The sequence below is a fragment of the Oryzias melastigma genome, linkage group LG13 (genome assembly GCF_002922805.2).
Source record: "Oryzias melastigma strain HK-1 linkage group LG13, ASM292280v2, whole genome shotgun sequence".
NCBI lineage: Eukaryota > Metazoa > Chordata > Actinopteri > Beloniformes > Adrianichthyidae > Oryzias > Oryzias melastigma.
Genome location: NC_050524.1, coordinates 16,730,911 through 16,742,077, shown reverse-complemented (window position 1 = coordinate 16,742,077; position 11,167 = coordinate 16,730,911). Strand labels below are relative to the sequence as shown.

General features: G+C 38.0%; 1 protein-coding gene across 2 annotated transcripts in view; it reads left to right on the top strand.

Annotated features, from left to right (window-relative positions):
* The window catches only part of sik2b (salt-inducible kinase 2b), a 37,445-nt gene that overhangs the window by 5,642 nt on the left and 20,636 nt on the right, over window positions 1–11,167 (top strand). For both annotated transcript variants that reach the window (XM_024277211.2, XM_024277210.2), the window contains exons 3-4: window positions 2,389–2,452; window positions 9,855–10,016. In XM_024277211.2, the coding sequence (XP_024132979.1) occupies window positions 2,389–2,452; window positions 9,855–10,016 (226 nt within the window). The remainder of the gene's footprint in view (window positions 1–2,388; window positions 2,453–9,854; window positions 10,017–11,167) is intronic.

The following is an 11,167-nucleotide window of genomic DNA, read 5'->3' as shown; positions in this document are numbered from 1 at the left end:
AAAAAAAAAAACAAGTGCATAATAGTAACCTGTTTTGCAGGAAAATGATTGAAAAACAAATACATTATCAGTGGTACTAGCATTTTATCATTTTCATAATAGCTCTGCAATTTTAACATAAGGGGTTTCTTTGAATATGTGCTTTCATTTGAGTGAATACTGTAATGTTTGGCACCAATATCCTCAAAATACAGAAAAAGTGTGAATGTGAGGATTATATAAAAGTTTGAGTGTTGTTTGGTAATTACAAATGAGCGTTTATTGAATTTGCACTGTCATCTCTCACTGTTTGAGTTTTGTGCAGAGTTATTTCGGTGCATATAATTTCCGACTGGAAAATTTCCCATCCAATCAGCGTTGTTCAATTAGTAAGTGCCTTTTTGTCTCATAAACTGGCATTGACCCTTTGGCCCAAAAAGAACATCTCTAGCTAATGAAGATGCACAAATTAACTGTAGACCTCTGTCTTGTTTGTCATGTCCTCTATGACCTATTTGGTGACCCCACTCTGTTCATTCTCATTTTGTTCTTTATTTTTGTGTGTGTGTGTTGCAGCCCTCTGACTATTGTTGTTTATAGCTTTGTTTTCTCTGTTAATTGGCAGGACTTTCTGCAAGCGCAAATGTTTTTCTGATAAAAGATAACGCTCAGAAATGTAATTTTGACCTTGATTTTATTTATATATCGCCTTCATCATCAAAAAAATGCTACAAGGGACTTGAGTCATTAGTTTTCCATGTGTTTGCCTCTATTCCTGATGGTATACAGTCTCTGGCAGCGACTCTGTGTATTGGGGTGTCTCTGCAATGTAATAAGGTGTGTTGAAACAGGGAAAAAAGTAAAACATCAGAGTCTGGCAATACTTTACAAATTCCAATACGTGCCTAATGATACGATACATATCGCGATATATCCTAAGACTCTACCAAAACAAAAATGTACGCTTTTTTTTAAGAGTATGACATAAAAAACTCTATGTGAATATATCTTTCATTGTGATAAAATGGTAAAATTGTTTTTCTTTAATGATTGAATATTTAAGACAAGTTAAAAATGAAGGACCCCCATAAATAATTTATTAAAATCGTCTTGTCAACATTTTAAATCAATACACAAGTATTGCCACAAGAAATATTGTGATATATTGCCGAATTGATTTTTCTCCTTCATCTCTATAAAACATATTAGATTTAGGGCATTATACAATTACTACCTGAAAGAATACACGTGTTCTAGGGCTAGCAGGAAAAAAAACCTATAGTATTCCCTGTTGAGCCTGCAGTTACTTTAGCCGGTTGCCTTAAAAAAAATCCAAAAGAATACTAAAGTTGAACTTTCTTTTTAGACTAAAGTTCAAACTTTTGTAACATCCGTAACACTGTTTCTTCATCTTTATGACTGTTTTTCATGGAAAATCTTGCTGTTAAAAAGCCAAATTGACTCACTTCTTGCATACAAAAAGAAATAGTAGATAAGCTCATGGTGGCAAAACAAATCGCCTGTATTCTTGTGAACTAATTCATCTCACCTGACGTGGCACGAGAAAAACGGTAGTTAGAAAACAAAGCGCTCTGTCAGTGAAAAATGCATGGCTTCAGGCGCAGGTGTGAGGAATCCCTTAAATTATGACTGCGTTCCAAAGGGGCATGCCAACCAAGCCCCTGCTTTTGTTCACACTGGGACAAAACTACAGTTAATGTTACGAGTTGCACCTGTGCTTTTGAACAGACTTAATTGAAAAGAGAAACTGCTGTACAGAGTTAAAACAGTCTCAGGAATCAATAATCGCTCCATTGCATAATTGCATTCATGGAAATATGTTTGCTGCACTACTTCATGCCTTCCATCCATGAACCGGTCAGTGGAACAGATGGAAAATAGAATGCTAACAAAGAGCGTGGGATTTCTCGTGCCAGTGTCTGGCTCGCCGAGCCTGATTCATCCTCCCCTCTCAGTGTGATTCTCCTCTACATTTAATTCTTTTCATCTTCCAAGTGTTTCTGCTTCTAAATCGGTTCTCCTCCTCCTACACAACACAGCAGCGTGTCGGGGCTGAAAGGTTTTAAGTGCCGCTCAAACGCAGTGTGCAGCAGCAGTCGTCCACCTCCATTCTCTTGCACCGATGCCACGTTTAGACTCGTTGCCATTCATGGATTTTGATTTATTTGCGAGTTTGTGAATGCTGTGCTCTGCAGTTTCAGAGTGAGCACAGCAGTTGTGTAATAGCGAGGTCTTTGCAACCACATTTTTCCTATTTTTAGTTTTTAATCGAGACTACCTGATGGTAATGATTTAGAAAATGGGTTTCTTTTTTTTAATTCATGCATCTTTCTTTTTTCCCCCCCTCCCTCTTCCCTCTGCCCCGTTCCTTTGTCCCTCCTTCTCCAGGTGATGGAAACAAAGAACATGCTTTACTTAGTCACGGAGTACGCCAAGAGCGGGGAGATCTTCGGTGAGTGTTACTTTAAAGAAAGAAAGATCAGAGAAACCTTTATATTGTGCAGCATAAAGACTTCAAATGAATTCATGTGTCCAAAGTATTTTATTTGTCATTAACATCTCAGTTTTTTTAACTGATTCTTACACAATTTAGCAGCGATCCATTCTGTTCTTCAACTACGTTTTTTACCCTCTAATTTTTATTATTCGCAATAAAAATCAGCAAAAATCAAAGACCATATAAAGTTTTCCAAACTCGTTGTGTAAACAGCGTATCACATTCATTATAAAGCAATTTAATGGTTTTAAAATGATTTGTAATGATTATTTGTTTTTTCCAGAGCAAACAAACCTTTTATTGACCACATTCCAGTTGGTGATCTACCAAGTATTTATTTGGTGTAAAAAAGAACAATACTAAATACAGTTGTCTATTTGTGTAGAAGAATAACTGCACAAATGGCAATTGAAAAATTGTACACTATTGTAACGACACAAGTACAAGTGTAAAAATATTTCAGCAGCTTAGCAATCCTTAACACTTCGTGTGATGGAATCTACCTCAATGAATGAGAATCTGTCGTTAATATATTCTCAAGGTTACCTGTTTTTTATGCATTAAATATAAAATGCATTATTTGTGTTTAATTGTGAAGAAAATTACAAAACTATTTTTTTCACAAGTATAAGCAGTTGTTAGAATGTATACAAGGATCCTTAAAAGGTTAAATGGTGACATTAAAAAAAATAGCTGTAATGAAAATTATAGAGAACTTGACAATCTTTTAAAATTAAAACTATTATTCCAAAATACAAACTGTTCATTTACTACAGCAAAACCACAACTATTAATGATCACAAGTGAAAGGAAGGTGACATTTCTGCAATTTTCTCCATTAAAGTCATGTTTCCCAACCCTTTATCCTTAGTTAACCCTGCACTGCATGTCTTACATTTTTCCACGTTTCAAATAACTGTGACTCATTTTTAGGTTATTGAGGAGTTGATTCATTACAAAAAATAAAGTGAAATAGTGGTACTAAAATATCAAAGTATGTTATTTAGATTATTCTTTTGTGACCTCTACTTGCCTTTTTTGCGTGTGTTTTTCTATGGCTGAAAATTATTTTCCCATCTAAACAAATAAAACCTTTTTTAAGATATTTAATTTTTAACAAATACAATCCTTCAGAGTGTTCCATTGTACATTTTAATTCCAACACTGTTCTCAAAGGTCACATGGGTAAGGAAACCCTTGGATGAATTATTTGACCCTTGTCATGTGTCTCCAGTAATTTGGCTCCATTTGTGCCGAGGCTGTTTTTCTTATCACACACGATGACATCACTGGCAGCTTGTAAAAGGCCGGAGACGGGCAGCTTCAAAGGAAAACTAAATGTGTTTTACTGCCATACGTGCTGCAGGTTTCCCCACACTTGATGATGACTTCAATGTTAAACTTTTTCATGATTAAAAATAAATGAACATCACTGAAGTAATTTAAAAATCCTAGTTTATGCAAATGTGTCAGTGATACTTAAAACAAGCATTCACTTTATATCCTTATAGCACCTACTGTAGAATTTGTCCTTTGAAGTTGAAACAAGGAAATGTAAAATGTGTTAATCTTTAGGTAATGATTTTCATGTTTTACCTGTCATATAATTTGCTGATTATTGCAGTAAAAATAGTCTTCCCAGAAAGGAAAATGATGTTAAACAAGTTCAAGCTGAGTCCGGAAACTTTCCTCGTGTGCCAGAGATTGCCAATCAAAACTCAAGAACATCAGGTCTATACAAGATAACTGTATTTATCCTGCCAACGTGAGGACTACGTGGATTATAAATTGCTGAATGTGGCAGATGTGACCGTTTCTTCTCATTATACCAAAGACATAAGCAGATTAAGGTGGGGCTTGTAATGTTCGCTACGGAGGGACGGAAGTCAAAGTTTCTTCTTTTTGAGATGCATGTTTTTTACAACACTCTCTGTAAGGAAGTACTCAATGTTGTAAATAACAAAAAAAAAAAAAAAGTTTACGTCAATGGTTTGATCCTAAGCAACACAAAATAATTCATTATATCATCAAAAATGTTTAGTGGGAACAATTGGAGTCACTGACGTAAGCGAGGACAGAGAAGACCCAGCAAGAATAACACATGAAGATAAGAATTTATCTCGGTCTAGCATGAGCTCACACATGTACCCAGACTGCAGACTTTAGGTCATGCTTGTTGGTCACGAATCCATGAAAGTAGCTGTTTAAATGCAACATTTTTCTCCTACAATTTTCAGATAGAAAAATCATTTTGAACACCAAATACTTTGTATCTAAAGGACTTGGTAAGCATTAAAACACTGTGTTCTGTTCTAATCGTAGTGTTTTCTATACAACTATATAGACTAATATCATCATCTATTAGACCGTCTGAGAATGTGTGTACTTCACCCACATGTGAGACTCGAGGATTACTTATGCAAAAGGCTTTGGCTGTTGTGCATATCAGTTGCATCTTGTGCCTGTGTGCGAGACCACTGTATCACTTGCGATGCTGACTCAGCAACAACCCCAACCTCAAGATAAGCTCAGAGAAGATGTGAATTTAAAAATGTTAAGAAAGATGGAGTATTTTTGCTGTTCTTTGTTTAAAATGAACAAACATAGATTGGGGAAATACTTGATCACAAATGTGGAATAATGTAAAAATGTCCATTTTTTTTCAGGCCCTGAAAGAATAGAATACATTCTATCAGTCTTTATGCTAGTTTGTACATTACTTTATGCATCATTTATCCCTGCCTCTTGAGATTGAACAAAATCTTTTTACTCCCCGATAATCCAGATTTTTCCCCCATGTGTCATTGTTGGATATTATAAAACTATTGTGTCCTGATTCCTCAAACCCCTCTCCTGCGATTGCACAATGTAATGCAGTTACGTAAGACGTTTATATGTCAGCATCAACCGCAGCAACAGCAGCTTTGCCTCAACCAGGCACATACTGACTGGTAGCTGCAGCGTTAGATATGTGCTGCCGTTTTCTGTCACATGAAATTAAACAATCCTTTTGATTTTTTCCAAACACACTCTGGGGAGGTAGATTGAGTCATGATGCAGAAACTGACCAGCACTCTCTTCCTCCATTATTGCCCTCCAGAGAGTTGTCTCCACTGTTTTTGACATGATGAATTCCCCCGGTCTGCTCCTGGCCATCGGTTTAGAAGAGTGCAAGGTGTGATCTATGGCAGAGCTGGGGGTGCTTGGCAGCCCTTCCGACTTAAAAGCAAAACCAGTATAGGATTGTAGAGGAGCAGCAGGCGAAATGTGTCTGAAGCTGTAAAGACAAAGACCGAATCTTGGTTTGGCGCCAGAAGGCAGAATGATGGGTTCATTCCTGCAAAAAGGATGGGTGGGCACAATATTGAGCACAGCAGAGGCATCAGTTGCAGCTCGTTGATATGCCTCTGTGGCTGTCAGTCTGTTGCTTAGCAGTCTGATTCAACACTGCAGGATTTGTCAAACCTGAAAACTGGGTCAACCCCAAATAGTTGCAGTGAACGGAGGCAGAAGGGAGGAAGAAAACAGGGGCAAAAGCAAGGGACATCCTTTTGATTTTAGGAGTCGGTGGGGGGTGGGGTGGGATATAGGACATGCATATTTAAGAAAGCAATGCCGACAGTGAGTAAAATTACTCACTCAGATCTCTTGTCTGACTGAAAGGAAGATGAAGCTCAAACGAGTGTTAATATGAGAGGAACTCTCAGGCTATTTTTAAGACCCGTTCTTATTTGCATTTGGCTAGAAGCTCAGATCTTCATCAGTCAGTTTTATGGGGATGTTGCAGCAAATTGTAGAACTTTTGTTTTACTGACATAAACAGGAAGCATGCAGTGGATAATTATAGAATAAAGAACTTCTTTTTTAGTATGAAAATCTCTGACAAGACTTAATCGGATTCTTAAGAAAATGACTCAGAACCCTGTTATTATGGTGAAAAATTTCTCACTAACAAAGAGATGAATGTTAATTATCTTTTTATATAACAATTGGACAATTATCCCTTTTTTCAAGTTAAAAATACAGCTTAGAAAAGACAGTGACCCTGTGCTACCTTATATAACATTGGCTGTCTAATTTTAAGTCTAGTTTTATTTAGACGTCTTTAGTGATTTCTCATGCGTCATTTTACTGAACACCTCTCTATGCTAACAGTGTTCACCGTCTTCAGGTGAGGGGTGAAACCCTGGTGAGGACACTTTATATATGTGTGTGCAGAGATATCAGGTTTTCTCTCAGAGAATTTGGGTTCAGGTCAACCACTTTTGTTCCCATTTTTGTAGATTTAAACTTTGCAGACCATATGTTGTCACACCCAGTAAGAGTAGGTGCCAACACACCTGCACATAAATTAAACTTATTAAGTGGTATCAGCTACTGAGGTGCAAACAGAACAAGTAAGAAACTGTATTTGCACCTTCTGTTGTGTAAGATGCACGCATGCACACACACCCTTGCCTGCCCTGCAGGGTTGCCTAAAGTTCAGCAGTAGCTCTATCCAAAAAGCTGGTTTTGTATCTGTGAGACTTTCCTCCTCAAACCCTAGCAGCTGCAGAGAGATTCAGCTCCCCACCCAGCTCTTAAAGAAAATCTCAACAAGCCACTGTGCTCCACTTCTACCGAGATCCCTGTGATTCATTCTTGCTCACTTTCCCAGAATGCATCTCTGCGTACCTCGCTGTGCCGAGATCCTAAAGCAAACCAACACTGTGTCAGTGGATTACTCATCATTCAGCTTGGGCAACATGCTGTACAGCATTGTATGTACACTGCATTTAGAACACGAGATAATGGCTTGTTGTTCAAGTACGCAGCAGGCACACAATACTGCTGCTTGTGCATAAAGAACCCAGCTACTGAAGAGTTGAACATTCCAGATCCTAAAGTATTAAATCTGTTTTCTTTCTGAAAGCCACAAATGTCTAATTGGACAGTTTTGTACCAAATTTAGGTAAAATGTAGTTGACAAATGTAACTGCTTGAATCAAGTACAAGCGAATAGTTTATTAGAAAATGCTAAATAAATCAAGTAATTTTCTTTGTGTTGAAATTATCAATTGTCAGTCAGACCTCTATTGTAAAACTTTCTGATAGTATGAGCCTCATTTGTACTGAAAGAGGATGACAGATTAATTTTTGGGGTATAATCTAATCTGACAAAATTAGCTCATGTCAAATAGCTTCTGTGTCAAACCCAGAAGTTGTTGGACACCCTGAATAATTAGGGCCCACCTTTTAAAAAAAAAAAAAAAAAACATGTTTCCTGAAGTAGTATTGACTGTATATGAGAACTAGACTGGACTTCACGTTCCAAATAGGAAGTACCCGCTGGTTCTAAGAAGCCAAAATCCCATAAACTTTCATAAACGGCTATTACTCAGTCATTTTTTTTTTTTTTTGTCAGAATTTTTGCTCCGATGCATCTTTGTAGCATGTTCTTGCTAACACAATGTTTTTTTTCATATGTTTTCTTTATTGCAAGTTATTCAAACTGACCAATCAGATGGCTCAGTAAACGTATGTGGTGCCCGGGTATGGACTTTGGAAAAGCTTACTCCTGATTTGTGACAGTAGTTGCCATAGAAACATTGACTCTGACAACTCGGACCAATCACTGTTGTCTTGCTCCAACATGGCGATGTCTGTATCATGGAAAAAATGGTGACTAAATTGGCTTAATTTCGCTGGAGCTGAGAATAATGCATTTTCTATGGGTGACATTTAATCCTGCTCAGTCCAGTTCTCTACAAACAGTCAATGTTCAGTAGTAATTAATACTCTGAAGTGGTTTTGTTGTAACGGATGCAAACTTGGATGTTCTTGACAGATTCCCCGTATCGCTGCACTATTTGATTAGCAGTGCTGCTTGAAAGCTGCCCTCATGTCCAAGAGGAATTTGAAAGCTAGTTTCTAATCAGCTTCTCTCATTCTGTCAGATGTTTACCATTAGCTTCATTGAGAAATTAAACTGACTTCTCCAGTCTTATATTTTATTGTTTTCCCATCTATTTCCCTAAACCAGCCGTACTGTTCTTGCCAGGAGCAGTGGAGCTGCAGTCGGCGCGTGTCGTAAACGGCCTCAAACTCCAGGAAAAACCTTGCACCACTTTAAATGTTCAGATGGTTGCACAATGTTTTGATGGTACTGACCTGTGGAAGTGGATTAGTGTGATTTCCCTGTGGATTTTGACAGAGGGCTGGTTTGAAATTCCATCAATGATCTTATCCTGACCTTTTTGTAAGCATGCACAGGAAGAAATCACAGCAGAGTAATGGCTTGCAAAAAAAAAAAAAAAAAAAAAAAAGGAACTGTTACTTAAGCTTTTTGCTACTTCATCTCTTGCAGATCAAGTTTTAGCAAAATGGACTCTGAAAAGCACAAATGCATTTTGTTGTTGCATGTTTAGTTGTTGTAGTTTTGCTGTTTTGTCAGGTTTGGTCGGTGATCCGCATTCATGCCAGCTGGAAGCAACGCCAATGCAAAGTGTCCTCTTGTTTGCCAGTGGGTGTGAATTGAAGAGCTAGCAAGCTATCTAGACAGTGAAGTGTGAAGAGGACCCTTGCTGACTTAAAAAAAAAAAACTGCTGGAAAAATTGAAAAAAAAAAAAACATCCATAGAAAATAAATCAATAACTCATTTTTTTAATGGCAAAGACTTGTGATCTAAAAGCTCGGTAAAACACAATTTTAAATCTAACCTTTTTTAGCAATAGCGCTGAGATTGGGTTTGCCCTTTTTCCCCCAAACAAATGTGGGGCAATATTTTGTACTGCTCTGTGCTCAGCAGATAAACAAAAATGTCCAATGTTTGCATTACTCACCGGACAAGAATGCAAGTTCATACTTGGATCACTGTGTTGATTTGCCCTGATTATGTTTATGTGCATGCTGCAACCTTCCACAACTAAACACGGTATCATATCCAGCAGACACTAATCCAGCTTGTGCTAATGTGAACAATATGTTCCATAGCAGAATGTTACTTTGCAAGACTCTTTTCCTTCCAATTCCTCCTTTCCTTCTCCATAGCTGTGTCAGCAGGGTGCTTTCAGCACCATAACACTCTCTGCCTACTCACAACTGCCCGCTTGCAGGGTTAGAATAAGACTTTCTAAAGAAAAACAACAGAAATCTCCCACCAAATCAGTTGACAAAGGACACTTGACAATGGAGCCGCTGTAAGCCACTATTTGCACCAAACTTGCACCTCATCAAAAGTGTTTTTTTTTTCAAGCACCAACAATCAGCAGAATAAAAATACCTTTTCAATGTTGTTTCTTAAGCTGTGTTTGAAATAATATAATCAACATGGAAATCTGCATATAACTGACACAGTATCTGTCGCTCTGGTTGCAGACTATCTGGCAAAGCACGGGCGTCTCAGTGAGCTGGAGGCCAGAAGGAAGTTTTGGCAGATTCTGTCTGCAGTCGAGTACTGTCACAACCGGAACATCGTCCACAGAGACCTGAAGGCGGAGAATTTGCTGTTGGATGGTCATATGAACATCAAGATTGCAGGTACTGTAAACACAGTTCTGGGAGGTCTGCGAGCTTGCTGTGGGATGATAAGTACAGGATGTTCTCATGACGGTTTTGATCCATTGCTTGCAATGAGATCATTGCTGATAACGCTCAAAAATTTCCTAACTACCTGCCCAGGGTGTTTTTTGTTTACACTGTGTTGACTAGTGTCCATAATCGGCTTCATGCTCCTGCAAGGAAAAGAGAAACAGCAGACATCCTGTCATCACAAAAACAGTTTTGCTGACCCGTGTTTGACAAAAATCCAACATTAAAATGCACAGATAATGCAAAAGAAAATTAGGTACAGATGTAGAAATTAGGGAGTTCTGCATCTATCAAAATGTTCTTTTTTGGGAGGGAAACTGTTACAAAAGAGTCACTTGACATGATACAAATTTCCACGATAAAAGTTCATATAAACTGTTCAGAAACTGTTCATCTGTTGTGTCCAAACTGTGCGGATGCTTCTGATTTTTTTCCTTTACGAGCCATACATTGGAGCTTTGCAAAGACCACCTCTGGTCAGTCTGTATGAAGCTTAACTGGCAGTGATTGAAGGAAAGGTCAGACTGCCGGTGGCTGCAGAGGAGAGCGCCACGGTAGCAGTGGGGAGTGCCCTTAATGCTTTCACTTCAAACAGCTCCTTTAGGGTCGACATGGTGGATTGAAAGGGATGGAGAGAGAAGGAGGAGAAATAACAAAAACAAAAGCAGGCTGTCGGATTAGAGAAAGAGAGGAAGTTCTTTCTGTGACATGACTTTTGCAGAAGTTTCGGTTTGCTTTACATTTACATCGTCTTTTGTACTGTTTCAGATTGCATGACCGTTTGCAGCATATAGAGCAGTTATAAAGGTCCACTAAATGATGCTGAAACTTAAAACATCTTCAAAATAAAAGTTGATGAAACTGCTTTTGTATTCACATTTGACAGTGACAGAAGTAAGACATCAGTTCTCCAAAAAACATATTCTATAATTCTATAAATGCAGCCTGACACAAACCACTGATTTCAGAAGAAAATATTGTGTAGAAAATTTTAAATCAGTTTAAGCACAGCTGAGTGTGGCCAACGACTCCGTAGTTTGTGGAAACACCTGTAGTTTCAGTTGACGCAGTTATTTTTGTCTGTTTTTTGTTTCTGTCCT